The following is a 27,584-nucleotide window of genomic DNA, read 5'->3' as shown; positions in this document are numbered from 1 at the left end:
TGGATTCAAATTCACCGTAAGGGTGTTAACGGGATTAAAGCCTCGGGAGATAACATTGTCAAATGGTTTAGCAGCATTAACGGAATAGGATTCGGCCGAGAGTGGAGTTTCCCATTTCACTAACGCTCACCTCTTAACGGATGCGCGTAGTCTTTAAACGTTTAACGTTAACACCTCGGGTTCGCCATTATGGAAGCGAGTATATTCCTGAGACGTAGTAAACGTCGGCCTACTTGCTCACTTCCAACTATGACTTAATTAGAAAAGTGCAAAGTTTAATGAAACAATTTGCATATTAAACGCTTTGGAAACTTTCTGTTTTTGTTAGCGCTGTGTCAACATTTTTCCCCTCGTGTCGGGTAACTCGAGGCCCATTTCAAACATTTTAGAAACCAATTATACGTGCGGATCTTTCGAAATTCAATTACAGAATGACGCAAAAGAAGAAAATAACAACACAGAGGACCTACTCGAATAAACAATATTACAAAGACCTGGAGAAAAAAAAATCGAACTTATTCATACCTGTACATAGCTAATCCTTCTTTATTCAATAAAGTTTTCACTACGATACAACATTAACAATCGTAATCACTACACACGGAAGACATATGCCAACTCGGGTTCTGGCGATGGAAAATATAGGAAAGAACATAGATCGAAGATTTAGCAGTTAAGAAATAACTGTTCAGGTCATTGTCGGCAGTGTAGTTAATCACATAAGCTGATTGACAATTCTTCTGATGATTTTTTATGAAGAGATAGTACCGGATATTGGTGGGGCTGGTGGTTACGCTACTGTGTTCACAGGAAAGTTTTGTAAAATGTTTTGTACAGTCAAAGCAGATTTAGATCTTAAAAGACCGTGCTTTTGTCCATGTCTTCTGTTAGAAGTTTTGTCTTTTGAGTATTATATGGAGAATTCATGCGTGCCTTTTGTCCAGGTAGTTTCGTAAGTACGTAACGTAGGTAAATCTTGAGGACGGGAATGATCATTGGACTGTTGAACAATTGATAGTTCAGGGACCAAATGGATAGCTTTGGAATAGCAGAAACAACGTTAGTTGAAGACTTCACATAAACCTGCATTTTTCGTGCAGATAGGCTATTGAACACTACCGTGATCAAAAGCTTCAAAGGAATGCCATCTAGTGGACAGCCAGCCACTAAAGGAAACCACCTCATCGTTAGGAAAGTTCAGAACAGTTTAGGTTTGTTTCAAGGTCCTTTAAGATAGATGGGAAAACAACATAATTGTCCTTGTGTGGGTACAACGAGAACAAAAACTAATTGGCCAAGAAAGGTTCCACCTGGGACGTATGAGCGCTGAACCCATTCGCCGAAAATATACCGAACTGCTAAAAACGCAGCTTCAAAGTTCTCGATGTGATCGGAAATCATTAAAAACAAACTATCGTACAAGGTAACGAAAGGACTACCACAACTGAAATGATGATAGGCTGCAATAAAAGGCATAACAAAGACCTGTTGCAACGGGGATGAATGAGATCAGAGACATGGAAAACCATTATAAAAAGACGTTGCAGAAACTAATGTAAGAACTGCTAGTAGTACCAGAAACAAGATTGCACATATATTTTCTGTTCTCGTCGGTAGTGAAGTTCAGAGTCATTTGGGGTTAAGTCCTAGTCAGGAATGAACAAAAATACCCAAATCACCATTGATCGGTTCAGTAAGGCATAAAGGGCAGAGGGGCAGCGACACCTATCGGTGCAGAAGTCTTTTGCCAAAACATACCTAATTGTTAAAAACCCAACCATCGGATAATTGGTTGTGTAAAATCCTCGGTGGAATGTATAACAGTGCAGAGGCATGAAAAGACCATAGCTGAATCTAATGGGAAAACCTGTCGGCATAGCAGAAACAAGATTGCTCAGATATCGCCTTTTATGACCTGTGGTTCGGAGCCATTTGGCATTAAGGCTCTTTCAGGAGGTAGGTCATAATGGACAGGGAAGGAGCGACCTATTTTTTGCCAAAAGTATTCCCACTGGTTAACATACATTCGGTTAAATCTATGTGCTCTATGGAATGCAGCCCAGAAAAGAGGCATCAAAGGACCTTCTCTGAAATTAAAGGAAGAACAGTTAAAGATTGGACCTTTACAGTTAGAGATTCTTATAGCCTGGGAGAGGAAATGTCAATGCTTGAAAGAGGGAGCCCTTGGCCAAGCTCTATTGGCGCACCTGCAACCTGTATCACTGGAAGACTAGAAGGACAAGGCAGTTTTATTTGATCAGTTTAAGTTTCATTTTTGACACCATTCAAGGTGTCCTTGTGTGTTAGAAGGTGATTGGAATTCAATATAAGTATTAGGTCGAAAGGATATTTTAGCGAAGAACAAATAGTTAACTGGATTGGCTAGGAAACTACTAGAGATCTTTATGAGCTGTCAGTTAGAAGACGTCAAGAAATTTAATAAAACATAGAACTGGACTATTTGGAGATGAAGCGTTCTGGTGTGACGTAGGTTCAGAAAAACAGTTTCTTTATCGTGCCAACGTTTCGATCTTTATTGATATCATCTTCAGGGCCTGGGCAAACATTGGCACGTTAAGGAAAAATTTTGTTTAAACCAACGTCACACTAGACCGCATCTCACTATCTCTAAATAATCATTAATTAACGGTTACTAAGCACCACACATAAGACTGGACTTCTTTAGAAAAAATGTACATTGATCATAAAACAAACCGAATGTTCTAGTATAACCAACCACCCGTAACACCCGGCCGTTTGTTAATTTTGGAATGAAAGTCCAGAGTTATGAAGATCAGCAGATATTTTCAGTTAATCGCACAATTCACTGTGTAATTGTTCTCGCGAGGATGCTGGAGCGCACTTCTCAGTGGGTAATTACTGCCGTTTCATTTGCGCGGCGCGCTAGTTGGAAGAAGTTTGTTGATGATGCGTCGTCGTATTCCTCGGCCGGCAACTCCAACCGGCTGTGATTAATTCGTCTTCAGGAGCCATCATTCACTAATTAGCTACATCCACTGTTCCAAATGAACAATTAGTGTCCGTAATGGCTGAATGCACTTCGGCACGAAAATTCAACTAACACATGCACACTGATCAAACAAAACTATTTTCGGATTGATTAGGAATTAGTTATTCGCTTCCGAAGAAGACTTTTGAATAATAGCAGTTAGTTGACTGCAACAGACAAAAAACAAAGTGCCCCGAGGAATAAGACCTACCACTTTACGGCACAAATATTTCATACCTACATCTATTTTTGATGGCATACAGGCGAACACGAATTTATTGATCAAAGTTTCAAACCGAATGTCGATATTCGTCGGTCAAACTATTAGGAAGGAAGTCTTCATTTTGCTGACAAAAAAAGTCGTGTAATTGAAACTTTAATCGATTTACAAATGGGGCCCAGTTAAAATGACAGTATCACATAATATCCCTGAGTGTTTTTAAACTATATATTCTTCTCAAAGAATTAGTTGTTATTTCATGTACAGACACCTTCTCCAAGCAGAAGTAATACTGCTTCAGTGTCTTTCTCAACAGCCCAGTCATTTGTCCCGATAATAATGTATAACCTACCATTAAACCATATACCTTACCCTAAAATCAAATCTTACTATTACCTTCTAATTATCTGAAGGACACTTATTCTCTTTCATTTCCTAAATTATTATTGGAACGCTGTAAGGCAGTGTAATGGTAGCAGTGGAAAAAAGAGGCTTTGGTTACCAGTGACACTGAAGAAGGAAAAAAAAGGCAGTGTACTCGCTCTTCACATCTATTAAGGTCTCATTTGACCTCTTTTATAATGACCCTTCAGATAACACAGCTAAATGATAAAAATAAGTTGAAAATATTCATGCAAACAGAAAAGTAGACGGAGAAAATATTTATAATTGGAATAGAAAATGTTTGTGGGATTCTCTTACAATTTCATTAAAATGCCAAACGCATATACCACAAATGATGGTAAATTGCGCATCAAATTTATGGTAAATTTATCAAATTGTCCTTACCCCTTGCTGACTTTTCTATGTCCACTTCCGCGGATGATTTTTGTCTACTAACACGAATCCTATCCAAGAAATCGCTAAATTCAAGAACGTTCTGAGCTTATTTAAGTGCAAAATGTGGAGAACAAAAATGAACGAGGAACATGTAACGATTAGCAGTTCACCCTTCCTCACGTGATTATCCTAACTCAATTAATACGTTTTTCATGCAAATAAAACGATTACTTAATAAGTTTGGCCGGACGCAATTGTTCTCGATATACTGCTGGACCCCACCCTTAATTACGCTAAAATTTCGTCTAACCTAAATTTACGGTTGTGAGGTCGGTAAGTTATTTTTCACTCTTTACGCCAATTAAGTACATTCCTACAGATTAAAAATCATGCATTCATTTTTCTATGTTAACTGGTACGACAGGTCTGTGGATAGTAGATATTCCGCGGAGACCGCAAATAAATACATTCATTCCATGGGATAGAAACCAAGGTTTTAGATACTACACCAGTGACCCCTTATCACACTGTAAGTTTTTATAAAACTAAATAACCTTGGATTTGAACATTAACGCTAATAAATACATTCGCACTGAGTAAAGAACACTCATTCACTAGTATATGTTATATTAATCCATATATGTTTAGTTCACTTATGTATTAAATATTTCAATTAATTGTTCTTTTTATCTTGGTTGAATGAAAAGTTAGTGTCAGGAGCGGGATTCGAACCCACACTGCTCTCGCTCGTGACACTAGCTTTTTCATTTCAACCCAGACCCTTAGATAAAAAGATTAATTAATTCTATGTTACGTTCGACAGGTCTGTAAATTCTCGATTTTCAACACATACCGTGCCCACACACAATTTCACTCACGCCAATAAATGCATTCACACAATTGGAATATCACCAGGAATTTTTACTGCTACGAATGACACAGAAAAAATATCTAAAACTTACCGAGGTTAATTTCGAGCGCCTGGGGGTAATCTATATTCCATTATAAGCACACCCAAACATACTATAATGTTAACGCTAATTAATACATTCTCACAGATTAAAAACCACACATTTCCTGTTATAAGTAAACCTAATTGGATCGATAAGTCTGTTGGTGTACGATATTCAAGATATACCACTTGTTCATACAAGCTTAACTTAACCACTCCCGCTAATTAATACATTCACACAATCGGGTAATCACTGGGGATTTTGTCTATTTTCCTATCACACAGAAAATGTATATAAAACTAAATAACCTAGTCCATTTTGGTTTCTTCCATCACAACCACATCCAATCATACATTCACGCTAATAAATACGTTTGGTCAAGTTAATATACTTTTTTTTTACATGAGCCCGATGTTTTCCTCTGCTAAATCAAAGGAAAATGGTACAAATACGTGGGTTTTTTTCTTGTAGTTTTTCCTCTAAATTAAAGTGCCTTGTTATTAAATAAGGCAGGAAGTTGTACGTTGGTTGTAGTAGAAGGATTGTATAATAATAACAGGGTGAAAGCAATTTATGGCCCCGCTCGGCACGAAATGAATTTCGGTTCATTTACAACAATAGCAATCAATTCAACCCCCAACATAGACTCAAAACATCCCCCTTTAATGAAAATCGTACCATTCTGGATTTAATGGTGTAAACGTAGAGATTCGCTTAAGCGAGTGAGGAAGGTCAAAGAAAATTATGTATAATTGGGGTTGCTTGTGAGAATAAAAATCTCAACATGATTCATAAGTCGGGGAAAAGTAAAAATTAATTCAACCTGGAAACAGGTTTAATTGGGCAGAATCAAAATGTGCCAAGCGGAAAAATGCGCATCAACCGGTTCGACTGGAAAGATTTCACTCTCGGTCCCAAAACTCGATTTGGTTCAGTGTTTTCCTAATTGACAATAACTCGATAGAGTAAGTTTTAAGTTCGCCAACTCTGTTAGTCTAACAACTTCTTAAATAGCTCTCCGCTGAAAGCCTTCGCCGTCTCCTCATTAAACACATCTCCAGAGGGGAAACTTCCGGTTTAGATCCGCATAATGAAACTACCCGGAGAAAATAAGGCTCGCCCGCCCGGAGCCGCAGGAAACAAACAATTGTTAATATTACAGCAACGTGTGCCTAGTATTTCGAGTACTCTAAAATACACAATACTCTCGAGATGTTTATAACAATTTAATAATGCCCGGCTCTAAAGCTCTCCAGCATAACAGTCAAGTCTCCCCGTTTTATTAAACCTCGGAAAATCCTGTGAATCAAAATTTCTAAGCACAGTGCATACTTGAGAATATAAAAAATTATTAATTAATTATTCAAAAAACAGAAAAAACTTGGTATCTATTTAAAATTAGCTTACAGTGAAAAATCACCAGGTAGGTGGTCAATGTTGGTATACCCACTGCCCATAAAAAAAATATTTAAAAAAACCGGCCACCTGCTTTTTGCCAAAAAAATGGCCAACTTACGAATACATATTTTCTCAGCCTTTTAAGTTACAGACCTGCGTTAGGCTCTTCTTTTTTTGAGGAAATTTTACGCTGAAAGATAGTAATTGTAGATACTTTTCTAGCATCTGTCATTCTTCAAGCCAATTCAAAAGTCAGTATTATTACTTTTACGAAAACTTGAAATTGAGCTGTGGAGCCAGGAAATCGCCATGGACCGGCACCAATATATATATANCAATTACACGTATGTACACACACACACACACACACACACACACACACACACACACACACAAGGCTACTGGCGTTACAAATTTGGCCATTGAATTTCACACCTCCAGAGTGACAAAAGGTTCGTATGGTCCGATTCTCAACCCTTTCGCAGATATTCAACGTTTTATTTCGTGTTGTTTTATTTACTATTATTATAATTATTCAGAAATCGTGAGATGCGGTCTGGTGTGATGTAGGTTTCAGGAAAACATTTTCTTTATCGTGCCAACGTTTCGATCTTTATTGAGATCATCTTCAGGTCCTGAGATTTACAAACATTGTTTCCATATAACAAGTATTTCTACTCACTCAAAGTGTTTGTCTTCTGTGTAATTGTGCCATTCTTGCGTGTCGTGTTGAGAGTGCCAGTGAGATTTTGCTTTTTTATGTTTATATACGTTGGATTTTGAAGGGGTGGGGAAGGAAGTCGTTATAGATAAAAGACATTTTTGTATAAGGCGCCGGCTTCTGTGAGGTGAAAATCCCCACAATTGTTTGTGAGAGATTCGAACCCACGACCTTCGGCTAGGTTCGAATCTCGCTCGTGACACTGGATTTGTTATCCCAACCGATACCTTACATAAAGATTAGTTAATTGAAAGAAGTTATTTGGTCAATCGGACCACGAAATTTCTTGACTGTAATTATTACTAATTATTGTTAATAATAGTCATACATTTGTCATCCCAATTGAAAAAATTCGCGGTAGAGCTTGACAAATTTCATAGCACTTCATCGTTTAATTGACTTTCCAGAGATATTCTTTTGTTTAATTACATCGTACCAAATGCTCAAATTTTAGGCTAAATGGAAAAAAAAACGGTGAGGGTGTGAAAAATGGGGAACGTGGTAATATATAATTCGATTTTTTGTCCCTGGTTTTTTTTTTTCAAACTTTCTGCCATAACTTTGTAATTTTCAACCAATTTAAAATCCGATTGCACCATTGTTTTCAGCAACAATATACCACCGAAATTTCTCTAAATGTTTAATGTTTATACTTTTTGACGGCGCCGACCAACACTAACACAACGCTCACAAGTCTTGCGGGTTTAGTATGTTTCATAATTAAACTTTTCACTGAAATATATTTTTGTTAGTATTTTTTAATACATAAAAATACATATATAATGCATTATTGTATTACCGTAACAGCTGTTCAATTCTTGGCTGCCCTGTTGGTTACCTAACATCGAACATTGGCCCTGGCCTGTTAGATCGAGCAATGTTAACTATCCGATTCTTACAAGCCTACATCATCATTTTTCAGAGTTAACACAAGGATCGCTAATACCCCTACCATCTTGGACTTCACATCTAACATTGGCCCTACCCTGTTAGATCGAGCACTACCCGATTCTTACAGGTCTACGTCATCATTTTTCAGGGTTAACACAAGGAACGCTAATACCCCTATCATCTTGGACTTCACATCTAACATTGGCCCTACCCTGATAGATCGAGCACTAACCGATTGTTACAAGTCTACGTCATCATTTTTCTCGGTCTAACACGACCTAACAGACCTAACAAAGATCGTGAAAAGCCCTTCCGTTTACCGACGACTTCCTGTTCTAAAAACCATAATCATCGACTTTTTTACATCCCCGATCCATTTCCCAGCATTGAGCATTAGTCTAGCTTTTATTTCAGGTTATACCAAGTTTCCAGTAATCATAATGTTTAGAGATGAACTTTGCGAGTGTTGGTGAGCGCGAGCGGTGCAAAAGAGCTGATACAGTTCACTGATGAGCGGTTTTAATCACGACCTAACAAAAAAATTCCCATTTGTAGTACATTTGATTTTACAAACTGACTTCGTAATGGTGTATCTATGTTTTAATGTAGTGTTAAAAATGTGAAAATTGGAACCAATTAGGCTTTGATTTAGGTATTTTCTTTTCTTACGCTCTACGATAGGGGTTGTTGATCAAGAGGTTTCCGATTTGTAAAAACAAAATCAATCGCACACCCTCGAGACTGGTTTCTTTTTGAAGTCGGACCCGGATAATGGCCCCTAAGTGGCTCGTTCCGGCCGCAATCCTGCCGATTTCCCCCTTGCGGGTCGGGTAACGAAAACAACTTTTTACGGACGGTGTTTGCACTGGTATCGAGCCCCGTTACATTTGACATGAATTCCGCCCGTTGAATAAACGTCCGCTTTTGCCAACAGAACATTCCCAAATAAATTACTTCCTTATCGATGTTTGGCAGCTTTCAATTTCACGCTGAGTGCGAGTTATGTATCAGCCCGTTACCTCCCACTCACTTCACGCACGTTGACAGCACCCCTGATTCAATTTATAACATATGAAGCAGCCCAAAAGTAACATTAACGTTTTACACGTTTTTTTTTCGCACGTAACCTTTCAACTCGTCCACTTGACAAGCTTTATTGGAAAACTGTTGATTTTTGTGGATCAAGGTGTTCCCTCTTTACAATCTCAATTCGAAAAGCAAAAACACGTGGATGAAACAATGTGAAAGACATTTGTAAAACTCAATGGACCTTTGTAACCTTCTGCATTTTTTCTTCCCAACAAGAAAAGGTTCTATAAGTAGAATAAACAATACTTTTACTTGTTTGTTTCTTAGTGAGCTGTTGTTTCATAATTTGTTGAAGTCGTGAGGAGCGGTCAAAAATTAGGTAGTTTAGAAAAACACCTTTTTCATTTTTGCCGACGTTTCGACCTTTAGCCGGGTCATCTTCAGGGCCTGGGTAAATTACAAAATATATTTCAATGTATTATGTTTTTTTATGTAAGGTCCTGGTTGAAATGAAAATGTTAGTGTCACGAGCGGGATTCGAACCTACGATCTTTGGCTAAATACGTCGCTGTTCTAACCACTATAGCTCAAGTAAAGAAGAAGTATAACTTCACTAACAGCTCCCCGTGGTCACTTCATAAGGCGCCGAGAATGAAATTACAGATCAAGATTACACGGCATTTGAAAAATGGCAAAAAAAACAGTCTCGCAAATAAATACATTCACTCAATGGGATAGAGACGAAGGTTTTAGATATTACGCCAGTGACTATCCCCTTGTAACCCTGCAAATTTATATCAAACTAAATCACCTTGGATTTGAACTTTAACGCTAATAAATACATTCACACTGAATAAAAAACACTCATTCACTAGTCTATGGTATATTAATCCATATATGTTTAGTGGTCATCATTGATCATATTAATTATTTCAATTGGTTGTACATTGTATCTGAGATCTTGGTTGAATGAAAAGTTAGTGCCACGAGCGGGCTTCGAACCAACGACCTTCGGCTTTGAAAAAAAATGGCAAAAACAGTGAAAGTTCGAAAATTTGTAGGTTGAGATGGGGAGTTGGCGACTGAGTGGATCGAAGTCACGACAGCTCAAGTGGTTAGAGCAGCAGCGTTGTTATCCGAAGGTCGTGAGTTCGATTCCCGCTCGTGACAGTAACTTTTTTATCTTAACCTTCAAGAAGAAGAATTAATTCTATTATTTCTCTATCCTAATAATAATTAATAGCTAAAATAATTGCTATTGTCGAAATGTAAAATTGATAGATTATTACTCTTTGGGTGTGTTATCCCTGTTTTTGGCCTTTTCAGCCGTCATCATCAGCGGTGCGTTATTGTTCAGAATTATCGTTCAAACCACATGTTCGTCTACCACAAATTTATTCAAATCATATATAAATATATAAAAGCAATTATATATAAATACAATGAGATGTTTACACGATTCGGTAAATTCTTTAATTACACAAAGTTTACAAAAATACCCTTCACCGAGATCTCAACTTATATTACAGTCGAATTCACAGCGATTTGCCGGAATACAAAAATAGAATTATTTCCCTAATCCATATGGATGAGAGTCCTTTTAAATGATTAGTCCGGTATGGCTGCCAATTTGTTGTTTTTTCGATAAGCCCAAACTCGGTAGAAACATCCTGCGTTTTATCTGAATTGGATTAAAGTAAAACTTTGATATTTCAGGGCACCCTTGTACATAATTATACAGTAAATCCAATGAAAATCAATGTTTCTTTTAATCCTCTTCAGTTTATACAGAGACTGTGATTTATTTTGTTGTTTAGTACAGACAATTGCATTGACGGTACTAATTTTTTTTGAAATTTTCTTTTCCCATTTCGAAAAACTTTAACCGTTGGGGTCCAAAAAAATCAAATTCTTGCTCTAAATTAAGTTTTTAGAATGTTTCTTGATTAGCGTCTCTAGTGTTCCTTAAAATTACTCCACAATGTTGAATGTCAATAGGAAAACTCCAGAAGCGTTTCACTCTCGATGCGGGGGGATGGGGTTTTTGCGTGCCCTTCAACCAGTTGGTGTCGACATCGTTGAAAAGCCATCAAAAGCAAAACGTTTCTCAGCTTTCATCCGGCTGTTTACAGCTCTGAGACTGACACCTCACTTCACTTCTAGAGGGGTAAAACTCAAGATTTTTCGTCCCTCTCGGACTCGAGTCACTTTTTACCCAGTTGATTAAATTCTATCGAATCTGGATACCCCCTTATCGTGTCCCGTTGCTGAATTAGAGAGAGAGAAACTAGGATGTCTCTCGAACACTAGAAACTTGGAACACGTACGAGGTTAATTGATCTAAAAAAAGCTGAAAACGACGGTGAACATATGCTGCTCCGAGGTCGACATTCTATCTTTTTTTTTCACGCCGACCTTAGTTAAATTTCGATTTGTCCAAGGGAATCCCGGTAAACATTCCTAGTCTGATAAAACCCGTCCGATATTGCAATTAACACTAGCACGAATGCATGCCTGAACTGAGTTAACAACAGATGCTTTTGTTTCGCTAGATAAAATGTTATCATGATAAAAGAAAATTTCCATCAATAATATACAACTATGGTTGGGGACCGCCGTTGTCTAGAGGTTATGGTGCCTGATCACTATTGCCTGTGTGATCTTGTGATCGAATATCGAAATTCAAGTCTTAGCTGGAGAAAATTTAGGATATAAGATTTATGCTGCTCTTACTGTCTTTTTACCCAATTGTTCTCAGTAAATTTAAAATTCATTATATATAGCATTATTGGGATAACATGCTATAATAATGAAAATTCGCTCACTTCACTCCACTATATGTCAATTCCATCGCGTAGTGGACTGATTTGGCTTAACCGGATCTAGACACCCAGTGGCTCAAGGGTTTTGGTTTTCAATTCTGACTACCGCATCGCACATGAACCTTTCTTTTCTTTCTGTCTCCAGGGTTGCATCCTAAGACCCTTCATATTCACCGTAAACACCCCCTGTTTTGTCTAACAACATTATATGGTTTTTTGCTGACGACCCATCCAACTCCATTTGATATTCTTATTCGCCACTGTAGGAAATATATGAAATTAAACCTACTTTCACTTTACCTTCCGTTACAACAATCAACTTGTCGTACAGCTTATTTTTGTGGACGTGGAATCTCCATGCAGGACTGAAAAGACAGAGATCTAACCGACGGTCTCACGTTAGAGGAGACATACAGGGTACCTCTTTCTTAGATCTGTTTGAGCCGAACAGAATCTGCCATGGGAAATGGCACCTGACCATTGCTGCTAATGCTTCCTTTACATACGGTCATTATTTAAATCTGTCAGACCGGAATTGTTGCACCTCTCATGACACTGCACGTTTTTTATACTTCCGATGGAAATATGTGTCCCCGAGGCAGCATACTAAGGCTCTTCCTATTCCTAAACTCTGGAGCAATTCTGGGCCAGAAAGAATTAAATTTGGAACCGGATATGAAAAATTTGACAAAATATAAAAAAGTTTGACAAATATAACAATCTATACGAAATGCAGTGGTGGGATAAAGAGCTTGTTTGAGATAGAAATTTCAAAGATAGAGATTGTAATTGCCGCCAAAAAAAATCAGTGTTGCCATTATGCGGGATTAAACGTTAAAAAACGGACCCGCCTTAAACTCATGGGATTGACTGAGCTATAGGAAATTCGTTAAATTTTGTTTTGCCCTGAGGCAACTTTGGGCAAGAAAGGGTGAAAAACAGACCACTTACTAATCTTTCTGCTTGTGTAGACATATCGCCTGTCGACCATTGTCGATGGATTTAAAATTTCAAATCAGTGGATTGTAAAGAGGACTTACTTTCCAATTCTCAGATGGAGCTAAGGCAGATCGTCTAACCCAGATAGACGGGTTAAATAGTACAATCAAATACTGAAAATACAGAAAAGGAGGCACAGTATACTAGCAGAGGGATTACGCGTTCGCGACTCGTCGGCTTCACTGAGGTCTAAAAACTGTTGTATAAATACACACCTTAATCCGGGCAGTTGCAGAATGCCTTAGGCCTCTTTCAGACGAGGCGGTTTGGTTGATTCAACTAAGTTGCCCGGTTGACCATCAACTAGTTGACTCCCGTGTGAAGACTCGGTTTCTGACCGGGCAACTTGTAGAATCACCCTCTCTTCCCAACGGGAGGTCAGTACATGTTAGAAGCTGAGGAAGCCGGAGCATTTTTTGTGCTTGCTCTTCTGCAAAAAGAGAAGCAAAAATGGAGGAAACCCAGTAATGAAAAGTGTGGGTTTATCCGTTGTTATACAATTGGGAAACGGGCGCTTTCTATCAAATACAGTTTTGCTACTTCCTCCAAGCTTCGCTGTTTTTAAGTTTATCGCTACACTCCTCCACCTCATGACCCATATCACGGGACTAATACGATTGTCTTCAATGAACTGCTCGACATTGAAATTTGCAATTGCAACGCTTTCCATGGTGAACTGAGTTGACTCAACTGGACGACTTGTGTCAAGGACCAATGCCGAGTAGTGTCTTTTGAGTTGAATCAACCTGTGGGGATGAGACGTGAGCGGCACATGGCGCCTGGGCGGCCGAGTTGACTGCGTGTGAAGGGGTTGGGACGATTCCCGAACATTTTGCTACCACGTTATACTCCTAAACACCCGTCCGTTCAGCTAGTTGAATGAACTAGTCGCCTCGTCTGAAAGATGCCTAATAGGTTTATATTCGAAGATAAGCAGCTAAGCTAGACCAGTTATCGGAAACGCATAAAAACATATGGTAATGGCAGTTGGACCATGCTACTTGAATGACCTCTTAACAAAAACATTTCTAGCCCTCCAGGTCTTGGAAGTTATACAGTACGATGGGCCAGTATATCCATTATAAATTGCAGTAGCAGGAACAAAATAGTTCAAAGTAACAAAAACATCGGTTATCTCATGATTCACTCTAACACGAAAAACTTGGCTGTTTCGTGATTCAAGCAAATTTCTTTAGATCTTAACCAAAATATTTACCTTCAGGAGACGGTGAGCCCGGGCTAAATCCAATCGCTCATTCTTTGGAGTTCCATTAAGGAGGCTTTCAAATCTCATTTAGGACTCGTTTGGCCTTTAGACCCTATTATAAGTTAGCCCTTGTTTCACTACGGGCTCGTTTAGGAGCGTGTAATTTCGTTTAGTGCCCTGCCGCGGGTAGCCGAGCACTATGGTAATTAACCGGGGTGAGGGAGGTACATTTTTTGTTTTAACAACAGGCTTAAGTTGAAATTCCCCGGATGATCTATCATCGCCCAGATGTAAGTGAAGGGTAACACTGATAGCCGGCTGAGAGTAAATAATATATACTATATTTCAAAATTTTCTTTGGAAATATACATTATTCTAAACAAAATATTAATGATATTATATTAGTTCATTATTGTAATACATCAATTTCTTTCATTTTTTTGGCCCATCCTGTCAATAATAATAAATATATACTAACTTGGTAAAACTTTATTACTAAGCATTGCCTGTAGTAAACTTTTTGCCATAGTAAGGACTTATTTTATCTCACAGGTTGTTTCAAATTACTGTTGCTTAGGAATAGTCTATTTTGTAATTTCCGTCTCCAACTTTTACCAAATGTGTACAATTCTCTAAGATTAGGGTAATTATATGTGGACTTCACTTTTACAACTCAGGAGGAAAGCTTTGAGTCGTTATCCTGATAGAAGTAGGTCTTTATACAAAATTATACGTAATTCTTTAACTCTTGCTTCGACCTAAGTCGGATGTCGTGTTTGTACATGTTCTATTAATTGAGGTGGACCATTTACAACCCCTAGAGGACACCATACAACACCAGATCCACTATTCATACAACACCGGGCCTTACAGTCGGTAAATTTTGTTCCATACTTTTCCGGGAGTCGTACAAATTTAATTTTGACTGTTATAATCAAAGGTGTTGAATACATACTAACAAATTGAACTGGAAAACTGATTTTCCAAACTTAGAATCTTTCAATAAGTTATCGTAACCTGGAATCATAAGTGCAATAATATAGGTGACTCGAAAATCTTACAACTATTGAGTAAGGTTAACGGCCAATTATTAAGCGTTAGTGATAAAAAGGTTAAAACCCCTTCGGGGAAAAAGCACTTTCAAGAAGTCACCCCTTGTGATTACAATTATAGTTTGGATGATGACCATCGTAACATAGACTGCTACACAGATGGTTCACTTATCAAAGGTAGAGGGAGTGGTGCACGAATCTACACACCAAAATTAGGAATCAGCATCTCCTTCCCTCTTGGTAATAGCACCTCCGTTTTTAGGGGGAAATCTAGGCCATTAATGTGTGTTGTAGAACACTTATGGAAATAAAATTAAAGGAAAAGATATTAGAATTGTTTCTGACAGTCAGGCTAGTCTTAGGTCATTACAAAAAGATCTGTCAACCTCACGACTGGTGGAGGAAACTAGATCTTATCAATAGGATCTCTTCCAGGTTTGAGAAGAAGGTACCCTTATTTGGATACGAGCACATAAAGGACACCATAGCAATGAAGAGGCGGATAGCCTGGCCATAGAAGGTTCTAATACTGCGTTTGTCGGACCACAATCGGTATTCCTCACTCTATGAGCATAGGGAAAGAGAGTATTAATAACTGGGGCATGAAACAATTCCTTAGGGAGTGGAATTTATCCCTCGGACACAGGCAATCAAAAGAGTTTGTTAAGGCGAGCTAACCAGCAGAATCGAAATGGCTATTGTCTATCTCAAGGAAGGGAATTAGGAGGCTGATAGGTATCCTGACGGGCCACTGCCCACTGAGAAGATAGTCCTTCTAGATAGGGGGATCCTACTAGATCCCTTTTGCCGTTTTTGTGAAATAAAAAAGAAACGGCAAGGCACTACCTCACTGATTATGATAGGTACGCTAGGTCTAGATTTGAAACTTTTGAAGGAGAGGACATCACCAAATCACTCCCCGAGATTAAATGGTCCATAATCTTGGGTTTTGTGAACAAGTCCAAGAGGTTTATGCAGGACACGTGAGCCGACCAAGTCCCGGACCTTTTAAGGATGGGGACAAGTCTACCCAGGCATTAACCCCTCGGGTCTTGGTCGCCCAACTTGCATTACATATATATATATATATATATATATACGCACACACACNTATATATAGGCCCGCGGACACACGCCAATGTCCTGCTCAAACTCGACATGACTCTTGTTGAGTAGATTGATTTCTTTAGGTGGTAGCTAAAAAAGCAGGGATCGTTATAGCGGCCTATAATTTTCCTCAAATCTTACATGCAAGGAGAAAGGGCTTCCTTCGCCCTTAGTGATTGTATTCTTCTTTCTCAGGCCAGTTTTCCGTACAATTTAACCACTCACTCTGGTGCACCTAGTTGTACATAGTTTCTGTCCCGTGGGTGAGAAGGCTGATCTTTTTTCGACAAGTCGTTGAGCCTGTTCATTTTCTTTATACTTTCATATAATTTTGTGTTTTTCTAAAGCCGTTACGAAATCTAGACCCTCCAAGACAAGTTTGGAGTTGAAAGCATACGAATTTATTGCTATTATAGCCTGACTTTCCGACTGTAAATCGGTGCACCTATGATATTTTTCTTTATTAAGTATACACACAGTTGTATTGATGGACCAGCTTGGAATATCGTTTGAGTCAATCCAACTCCATATCAGTTTGCTAACGTATAGTTCTACCCTTTTTTCGTGTTGCTTTTTCGATCCATCTATGCACCATATTAGTGCTCCTTCATGAAACCTGAGATTACCTCTTTTCCAAAGGTGTCTATTTTCTGTGACCACTTGGAAGAGTCTATTAAAGTTGTGTTTTTCTTTCTTTTTGTCAGGTTCAGTTATATCCATTACCCACATTTATTTTAATTCTCTCCAGAAATTTGTGGTGGCTCTTCCTTAGATCTGGCTTTATTTCAATGTATCTCAGGTGTCTGTTGGCACTCGCAAAAGCCACATTTTGTACATGAGTATGTACTTTACTTTGTACCTTGTTCTGTGTTTCCCTGTTCAGTGTTTAACCCATGAAGTTTTAATTTTGAATAGTACGAAGGAGCTCTAGGAGGAGGAGACATTAATTATTTTACTTTTCATGAAATTTTACTGTATAATTTTCACCAATGTACACTTCATTTTTTTTTCATTTTTTCATTTTTAAGTTTTGCTCAATAAATCATAAATAACTGTTCCATATTATGTATATTGGATTACATAATTGTGAATATTTGAGTACATGGAAAGTTTAACATAGTTGAATAAACTTGAGAAAAACATCACGTCAATCTAGATAGAACAGCTTATTGCAAGGAGCGGGAGAACATCATTTCCTTTTTTCCCTGATTAAAGAGTTGGCATTGATCCTTCTTCTCAGTTCTGAAAGAAAAAACTGATTATATCGCGTCGAATTTTCATCACGGTTGGAAAATTATAATCTTTATCGAAATGATTATTTGGAGATGGTGAGATGCGGTCTGGTGCGATGGAAGTTTAGAAAAACATTTTCTTTATCGTGCCAACGTTTCGATCTTTATTGAGATCATCTTCAGGGCCTGGGATTTATTAACATTGTTTAAATTATATAAATCCGTGTATGTGAATATGAATTATACAATGATGTACGTTATATAGAAATTTTAGGTTTAATCAAAGTACTCACTCAAAGTGTACGTTTTCTGAGTAGATATGTCACTGTTGTGTGCCCTATTGAGATTGTTAGTGAGATAATAATTATTTTTTGTTTATATACGTTCGATTTTGAAGGAGTAGGGAAGGAAGTTGCGATAGAAATTCATTTTTTCTATGAGGAGTCGGCTTCTTTGAGGTTAAAGCGATCAAGAATATAAAAAAGGGTAATGGTTTGTCGTTCAGGCTTGTAATTAGCCTTTCAGGATTATTATATATGGGATTATTAGGGAAAGGAGAGATAAATTGTTAGGTAATTAAACTATGTAGAATTGCTTGGTGTGTGGAGTGTAATGATTGTTCTATATATTTTGTGTGTTATATGTGGTTCTATGGTTCTATGACAGCAAAACCCAAACAAAATCCTACAGCACTGGCTACCAACCAGTTTGAGCACTTATACAATTTCGATTTCAACAATCCAAAAATATTAAACCCAGAACAAAAACTAAACGTAAATTTTTAGAAATGGTTTACATCAACAGAGATAAACACAGCATCAACGGCAGACACTTTTTCCTGAAAATTGCCTTAAGTTTTTTTAATTTTTTTTTATTATTAATTTATTAGGTTTCGTGGTCCGCTTGACCATATAAATTCTTTTCAATTAATTAATCTTTAATGAAGGTGTAGCTGAGATTTAAAAAAGTCAGTGTCACGAGCGGGATTCGAACCCACGGCCCTCGGCTAAATACATCGCTGCTACACATTTGAAAAATTGCAAAAAAGAAGGGAATATCCAAAAGGTGGGGTTAAGGTGGTAAATTAGTGTCCGAGTGGATCGAAGTCACGATAGCTCAAGCGGTAGAGGAATGGCGCATTTACCCGAAGGTCGTGGGTTCGAATCCCGCATGTGATACTGACTTCTTTATCTCAACCAAAACCTTAATTAAAGATTAATTAATTGAAAAATATTATTAATCCTTCAACCACGGTTTCTTCCTTTCCTACATCAATTTCTTCATCTTTGTAAAAAGCAAATGCACCACTAAAAAGGATATTAAATGGAGGGAGTTTGCTGAAATTTGCTGGTTTCTAGGTTTAGAAATAGTAGACTGAAATCACCTTAGTAAGATTTTCAACTTTGAAAAAAAAATTGTTTTTCCAAGTTCTTGCTACTACAACGCTTATTTCACTAACGTTTACTAGTTTAATATTGATCACATGTTATTGGAAATTCAATGTAGTTTTCAAAGGTCTCAAGGCATTTGTCAAAAACCTTTTACTTTTGGAGTTACCATTGTTTATTTGAAGCAAGGTCGTGAAATCTTAAAAAATCAGAAAAAAAGGAAGAACTCCAAACTGTTAAGATTCGGGCCATAATTAGTTAGTACTTTTTGGTTCCATTTTGAATGTAGAATTTACTGGCAAAGTTCGTAACACGAATAGCCGAACTCCAGGTATAAACAAAAAATATCTCAATAACAATCTCAACACGACACACAACCGTTACCTGTCTAGAAAGAAAACACTTTGAGTGAGTACAAATACTTTGATTGAACATAAAAAATTTATATTGTGTACATCATTGACTTCTGTCACTTCTTAGATGTACAGGCTCTGATGATGAGCTCAATAAAGATCGAAAGGTAACGATATAGAAAATGTTTTTACCATCACACCAGACCGCATCTCACGTTCACCCCTCACCATCCCTAATCGCGTCTCACTATCTCTAAATAATCATTAATTACAGGTCACTAAATACTACATCTTACTGAAGTGATATTTTTTATTGTAGAATTTTTTTTAAAGCATGCTATCTGTTGTGCCTTGACATGTGTCAAGTGAGGTGTGTATTGTATTCGTTATGATAGTTTTAACAAAAGTGTTTATGTGATGTTTCAGACGGAGGTTCAAGAGTTGTGTGGATCCGCAGTCAGCTTAGCTCAGCAACTGACGCACATCGAGATCGAACGTCTCAGCTACATCGGCCCCGAGGAGTTCGTCCAGGCGTTCGCCAAGGACAGCCCGGCCCTCGAGACGAGTTTCAAAGACATGAAACAGACGCGGAATCTCGAATCGTACGTCTCCTGGTTCAACAGGCTCAGCTACTTCGTCGCGACGGAAGTCTGCAAACACGTCAAGAGCAAGAAGCAGCGAGTCCGCATAGTCGAGTTCTGGGTCGAAACTGCGCGAGAATGCTTCAACATAGGCAACTTCAACTCCCTCATGGCTATAATCGCCGGCCTCAACATGTCGCCGGTTTCCAGGCTGAAACGAACGGTAAGTGGATTCTAGGATTGTACATATAACAAACAGGCCCGAATCAAGTCCGTATCGTAAATCGTAATTTTGTTTTTCCCCTTTGTTTTGAGGTTTTTCCTCGGGAAACGAAAAGACACAACCCTTCCCCCCCAACATCAGAGCGCACGTATTGTATTACCAGCCGAGTTAATTTAGAGAAAAATGATCTGTCGTCCGATACAATCTTTCCAAACTCTCCGTGCGAAAAATTTTCAAGATAAAGTTTTCATCGCCAACCTTTCTTGCTACTCTTTTTCCCTAATTGTTCGCTGTTAAATTAAAATTCGTATTTCGATCTAACGAATTTAATTATACTAAAGAGCAATAGACAAACATGTTCATTAGATCGTAATTAACATAAAAAAATGTTTCCTGAGGTAACTATTTTTCTTTCTCCACTCTAAATAAAACATTTATGTTAATTAAAAAATAAATAAATCAAACTCTATTTTACTAATTGGAACACAAATAACCTGTGTTCTATAATAACACGATCACTATTTTTTCTGCGAATCTGTATCGATTTTCCTCAATCAAGCATGCATTTGTTATATAATTTGCCTAATTGAACTATAAATTTAAAATTTTCTCTCATCGCCTGCATGCTGGCCGTTGTTAATATTCAGCTATACTGCAAAAAAATGTTCGACATTTTGTTTGCTGTAATACTTAAAGAGGATAAAATTGTCACATATTGATTCCCAACAAAATAACGCCGTATTTTCTTTTCTTTTATTTTATTTTCTCATTTTAAGTTTGAAAAACCTTACTTCACCGTCAATTTGGTTTCCGCTCATTTAACTCCACAATAAAACAGGTACAAGTTGTGGGCTATCCTCTCTCGAACTGAAACAATGGGGGTATTAACGATTTTTTTGTTAATCCTGTTAACTCTGTTAGGTCGTGTTAGATCGAGTAAAATGATGACGTAGACTTGTAAGAATCGGTCAGTTAACATTGCTCGATCTAAAAGGCCACAGCCAATGTTAGGTGTTAAGCCGAAAATGTAGTCACATTGCTATCCGTTAGGGCATAGGTAACCAACATGGCAGCCATGAATTGAACAGCTGTTTTTAGTTTACATGTATTTTTATTCTTAAATACGCATTAATTGAATCAGACCAATACATTTCTTTTGTTAATTTCTGTCCTGTCCTTATACTTTCATTCATAATAGATACATCCCCTATCCTATAAAGTTGTAGGCTGTTTAACATTAGGATCCAACTTAGGTTATGTCGGCACGAATTGAAGCGTGTCATTTGTTAGTATTTTCGAATGCATAGATAGCATTTTGCATGAAAGAGTTAATTTTCCTTTTTGATTAACTGCTGGCATCGTACAATTTAACACAAAAGAAAACCAAAACAACAAGCCTTCAAGGACTATTATAGCTTTATTTTTGGTTCTACCAATCGCCACGCGCAGCATTGAGGAAAAATTAACATTTAACATGCCAAGAAAAGAAGGGGGCATTCACGATCGTGCTGGACATTTTTCTATTCTAGTTAATACGAGTTAGCATCTTCCAATACCCCTCGTGAATACGCCTCAATCGGTCGGGTATCTTTCTCAATGTGGTTCAAATGTTAGATCAGGTCACCCAGGTTTATCTGGGTCTCAAACGGTATCTTTTCACCTAATGTTCAATTCTAACATTTCTCATCGCACAGGAGAATGTCTTTTTTTCTTATATTCTCATTAATGCGGGTTACCCAGGGCAGCATCTTAAGGCTTTTCCTATTCACAATATAAACCCCATATTATATGCTTTTTTGTTGTCGACGCATCCAACTCCGTTTAAACCTTTTATATACTTCGCCCCGCAATCGGAAATTATTGAAACTAAATCCACCAGCATTTTCTTTACTTTCCAATAATCCTACAATCTATTACTGTGCAAGACCGATACCAACCACCTTTATTTGATGCTTGATAAAATACAAAAGTATGCGTCGACAAAAATATAACGTGGAATCCTCATACACGATAGAAATAAACAAATCTAACTGGCATTATAAATTATTATTTAACATTTTTCATCAACCGTACCATCGAGTTGTGAACATCATCGCATCCTCCCTTGATAAGAAAGAACGCAGCTCGGGAATCTTCTCGATGTCGAACATGCTTTCGATCGTGTCTGGCACCTGGGTTTGCTCTTGAAACTCAGTCATACCGTCTACCTACCGTCCCATCCTTCAATCCTACCAGAGGGCCAACAGGTGCTTTAGAGAATGGGTCGTATCCTCATACACTCCATTGCACAGCGAAATTGTTCAGGGTAGCTAATTGACTCTGTAAATACTGCTAATTAAAATTTTCCCATCCGGACACCATCATGATGAAACTGTCATTCTGTCCTCTAACTTCAACCCCGTCGGGGCTAACCAAACACTCAAGACAGATCTATATTCCATGGAACAATGTCCAAAACGTAAAAATGTGTTTACTTCATCGTTCCTAGTATCTATATTCATTATTCATCATTTATTCAATATGGGAGGATTTATACGGCCATACAAGTATGGTGAAAGTTTAAGTAGTAACGAACATCGAGTCTTCGATGGACGTCGTCCCTAATTTTTTTATGGCATTTCATGAATAGTTTTACTTGGACTACCAATGTTTAAATCGGTGGATAGACACACCCACAATCCTGCTTGACCACCTCGTTTACTTTTTTTCTCATAAAGTTCATAAATAGGAATTACTAGGGATTTACAGAGGATGAACGGCTTGAATGGAAGAAAAGATGGGATATGTGACTATTAAAGCAGAAGGCAATTTGAAGCTTTTCTTTCATTTCAATCTTCTAGATTATTAAATTCACTAATTTCGTGGTCCGCTTGACCAATTAATATACTACAATTAATTAACGTTTTTAGTTGAGATAAAAAGTCAATGGCACGAGCGGGATTTGAACCCATGATTTTCGGCTAGATACGCTGCTGCTCTACCACTTGAGCTATCGTGACCTCGATCCACTCGGACACTAACTTCCCATCTCAACCCCACCTTTTGAATTTTCCCTCCTTTTTGCCATTCTGTCCTCTAACTCAGACCCCGTCGAGAATCCAATCCGATTACACGACATTTGAAAAATGGCAAAAAGGAGGGAAAATTCAAAAGGTGGGGTTGAGATGGGAAGTTAGTGTCCGAGTGGATCGAGGTCACGATAGCTCAAGTGGTAGAGTAGCGGCGTATCTAGCCGAAGATCGTGGGTTCGAATCCCGCACGTGACAATAACTTTTTTATCTCAACTAAAAACCTTAATCTTCTAGATTATACAATTTTCGTTATTTGACGTTTGTAGTTGATCTACAACTTGGTTTTTATTTATTTATTTTTATATGCAGTTTTAGTTCCTTAAATTTTTCAACTCCGAGAAAGCCAACCCAAGCCTAGTTAAAAGAAAAGTAATAAGAGAATAGTTAAAAGAAAAAGACAAAAAGACCGAAACCCTTTACTATTTAGACTTGGTCTTGGGTTCGAAACCCAACGTAGCACCAATAATTTTCTATCAGCTCACCTTCCCCTATATAAATAAAACAATCTACACAAGTTGCATTCTTTGGCTAATATGAATAACATAAGGCTATTAAAAGAATTATATAAAATAACGTGGGCACTTTCAACACAACACACAAGAATTACAAAATTACGCAGAAAACAAACACTTTGAGCCCTGAAGATGGTCTCAATAAAGATCGAAACGTTGGCACGATAAAGAAAATGTTTTTCTAAAACCTCCGTCACACCAGACCGCATCTCACGATCTCCGAATAATCATATAAGAAATAACATTATGTTTTCATTATTTTTTTTTTTTAAAGATTATATGGAACGAGAAAGAGGGTTGTAGTTGAAAAATGTTATAGCATGTATATCTGAGGTAGAATTTTTTTTAATAAAACCAACAACCTTACAAAACCATGGTTACAATTTAACTTTTTTTTTATATCATGCTTTGTTGATAATTAAAGTGGCTGGTCCGTATGAAAAAAAGCCCGGTACACCTTAAAAACATAATAATTTTTTTTTAAATTTATTTCCTTCATGTGATGCGTAAATTCATGTGATGTAACCCGATAGATACCTAGAAAATCTAAGAACTATTTCTACTATATGTGTGGAATTGGCTTTAGAAAAGCTTTTGACTTGATTATTTTTTTACAATGCAATAATTTAATTTAATTTAAAATGCGTATTGTTTTTATTGTCGGAAAATGGCGATTCAATAATACATATACGGAAATTGTTTAAAATCTGAGAAGAAAAATCACGTGGGCGTGTTTTTGTTTGGAAATGAATATGAAATAAAGCAAAATTCAATTTAGTTGCTTTCAGTTCTCAGATTTCGAATATTTACGAATTTTTAATGGAAATCTGGAAAAATAATGTTTAATTGGCAAAAAGCTGTTCAACCCGATATGTTAATGTCTTTGGGTTTATATAACTTCTATATATTTACCCGTGTGAATACAGCAAAAAAAAACTTTGGAATAAGGAGAGAAAGAAAGGATGTAATATGCTCCAAAACTTTACTATTGTATGATGAAAAAAGGATAGAAAGAATTTTCCAATATCGTATTTTCCCCGAGACCATCTACCACTCGGTTTGACTTTCGACAAGGTTAAAACACGGTTCGGCATAGTCGTTGTTGACCGCTCTTGCTCCTTGGGCCATTATTGCTCAGCGATGAGGTTATACCGTTCCCGGCTACTGCATTATTCAGCATAGGCCGGTCATAAAAGGAGGCGGTGATAGAATACAAGAGCTGTTTCGCCCTGCTTACCCTCTCGGTGAATCATTTCATCATCCTAAAGTAAATTAACGACTCACGCGTTTAATTAACAAGCTTTTCCCTCTTACGGTTGAAGAGAGATTATTTAGCTTAAGAGAGAAAAGAATCTCACTGAAGACAATTCCATCACACCTCAAACCTACTTTGTATTATTTTACTATTTTCGCGATAACCTTTTATCACTATAAGTTAAATTCCCTAAATCTCTGGCTTAAAAGCACATATTTAATGATTCTTTTTTTTTATGAATCAAAGATGAGAAAAATAAAAAACCCTATCACAAACAACACAGGAAAAACCCGAACTTAATGAACAAGATGTCAATTTTTCAGTCCATAAAAATACATATTTTCCGACACTAAATTGGGTTCTGTTCATAGTATCAAAATTTAAATGTTGAGACTGTCAGTATATTTTAGTTTATTTAATGTATTCGAAATAGCGATCTTGTTACAACCCATAATTACCTTGCATTATTTTGCTGTATTTGACGATAAGCGTTTATCACTTGGACTTTTAATCTTTTTTATTTAAACTCCCTAGGTCTCTGGTTTAAAACATGTTTAGTTTTCTTTTTAAATTTCTTATGGAAAAAAAAGTACGGACAATTTAGGTGAACAAGCTGTCAATTTTTCACTCTATAAACAATAAAAGAAATTGAAAAGTGTGGTGTTTAGTGATCGTTAGTTAATGATTATTTGAATATCGTGAGATGCGATCTGGTGTGACGTAGGTTTTAGAAAAACATTTTCTTTATTGTACCACCGTTTCGATCTTTATTGAGATCCTCTTCAGGGCCTGGGATGTATAAACATTGTTTAAATTTCACAAATACGTGTAGGATGTGAAAACACACACATCATTTCACATCCTACATCTATTTGTAAAATTTAAACAATTTTTATAAATCCCAGGCCATGAAGACGATCAATAAAGATCGAAACGTTGGCACGATAAAGAAAATGTTTTTTTAAAACCAACGTCACACCAGACCTCAGCTCACGACCTCTAAATAATCATCAAGAAACGGTCACTAAACACCACACATTTTAAATTTCATAAGAAGTAAACATTGAAATAACCAAGAAAATGAAAAGTTGGGCGCTAATGGCTTTACTTGAAAAATAAGTCCAAAAAATAAAGAAAGAAATTAAAGATGAGAAATTTCAAAAATATCCTTATAATAGTTCAAGAGAGGAAACCCCGAATTTAGTGAACAAGACGTCAATAATTTTCCGATACTAACATTGGGTCATGTTCATAAAATCAAAATTTCAATATTGAATGTGGCATGTATGTCTTATTTTTAAAAAAATAGAGATTTTTTTGTAGCCCGTAATTCACCCAGGGTGTGCCTGAGTTGCCGGCCACTCAGTTGAGACGGCTATGGGTTATATAATTAAAGAAAAACGTTTTAACTAAAGAATCGAAAAATTATCAGAGGCAGATAAATGGAGAAACTTCAATATTGAGTGTGTCAGTATATGTTAGTTTATTTAATGTTTTTTAAAAATAGCGATCATATTTCAGCCAATTATTAGCTTAAGAGATAAAAAAGCTCGTTGTAGATATTTCATCACACCTCCGAACCTGCTTTGCATTATTTTCCTGTATTTTCACGATAAGCTTTTATTACTTGGATTTTTAACCTTTTTTTTCAACTCCCTAGATCTCCGGTGTAAAACATGTTTAACTGTTCTTTCTCATGGAAAAAATAAAAAAATCTTAGGAAAATTTAAATGAAAAGATGTAAAATTTTCACTCAAGAGAAATGTACATTCCCATTTTAATACATTGGTTCTGTTCATATCATAATTTCAATGTTGAATATGTCAGTATATGATGCAATAGCTCTCAAAGGGCGCAGTATACTATACCCTGAAATTACAAATTATGTCAGTATATGTTAGTTTATTTAATGTTTAATAAAAATAGCGATCTTGTTACGGCCCATAATTCACCTAGGGGTGTGCCTGGCTTACCGGCTACTCAATTGAAGCGGTTATGAGAGAAAGAATTTAAAAAATAGTTTTAATTAAAGAATTATAAATTTATCACAGGACATTACAAATCAAAGATAAGAAATTAAAAAATCTCTATCGCAGGATAAGAGAGGAAAATCCGAACTTAGTCGACAAGATATCAATTTTTTCACTATAAATATACACATTTTCCGATACTAACATTGGGTCATGTTCATAAAATTAAAATTTCAATATTGAATATGTCAGATCATGTGTTTATATAATATTTTTAAAAAATAGCGATCTTCTTAAGGCTCATAATTAGCATAAGATCGAGGAAAAGATCAATGTTCATAATTTCATCACATTTCTCAACCTACTTTGCTTTATTTTCCTGTATTTTCACGATTACCTTTTATCAATTTGACCTTTAATCTTGTTTTATTTAAATTCGCTAGATCTTTTGTTTACTTGTTCTTTTTTTTTTCTTTGAATCAAAGATGAGATATATGAAAAAACCTATCCCAGGCAAGAGAGGAATACCAGAACTTAGTGAACAAGTTGTCAATTTTTCTCTCTATAAAAATACACATTTCCCGATACTAATACATTGGGTCATGTTCATAAAATCAAAATTTCAATACTGAATGTGTCAGAATACGTAGGTTTATATATTATATTTTTAAAATAGCTAGAGAGCTAGAAAAAAAAAATCTACGGAAAATTTAGGTGAACAAGCTGTCAATTTTACGGTTAAGGGTTGAAGAATTGAAAATAAGATTTTAACTAAAGAATTAAAAAATATCAGAAGTAAGATAAATGTAG

The 27,584-nt window shown here is 36.8% G+C and overlaps 1 protein-coding gene across 1 annotated transcript in view; it reads left to right on the top strand.

Moving 5' to 3' along the window:
• LOC106674064 overlaps nt 1-27,584 on the top strand; it is a 309,474-nt gene that overhangs the window by 258,121 nt on the left and 23,769 nt on the right. The window contains exon 7 of the mRNA XM_014406506.2: nt 19,589-19,966. Within this exon, the coding sequence (XP_014261992.1) occupies nt 19,589-19,966 (378 nt within the window). The remainder of the gene's footprint in view (nt 1-19,588; nt 19,967-27,584) is intronic.

Source organism: Cimex lectularius, unplaced genomic scaffold (genome assembly GCF_000648675.2).
Source record: "Cimex lectularius strain Harlan isolate CLEC.00 unplaced genomic scaffold, Clec_2.1 scaffold176, whole genome shotgun sequence".
Lineage (NCBI taxonomy): Eukaryota > Metazoa > Arthropoda > Insecta > Hemiptera > Cimicidae > Cimex > Cimex lectularius.
The sequence above is the reverse complement of the archived record's forward strand: the minus strand, read 5'-3'. Positions and strand labels throughout refer to the sequence as shown.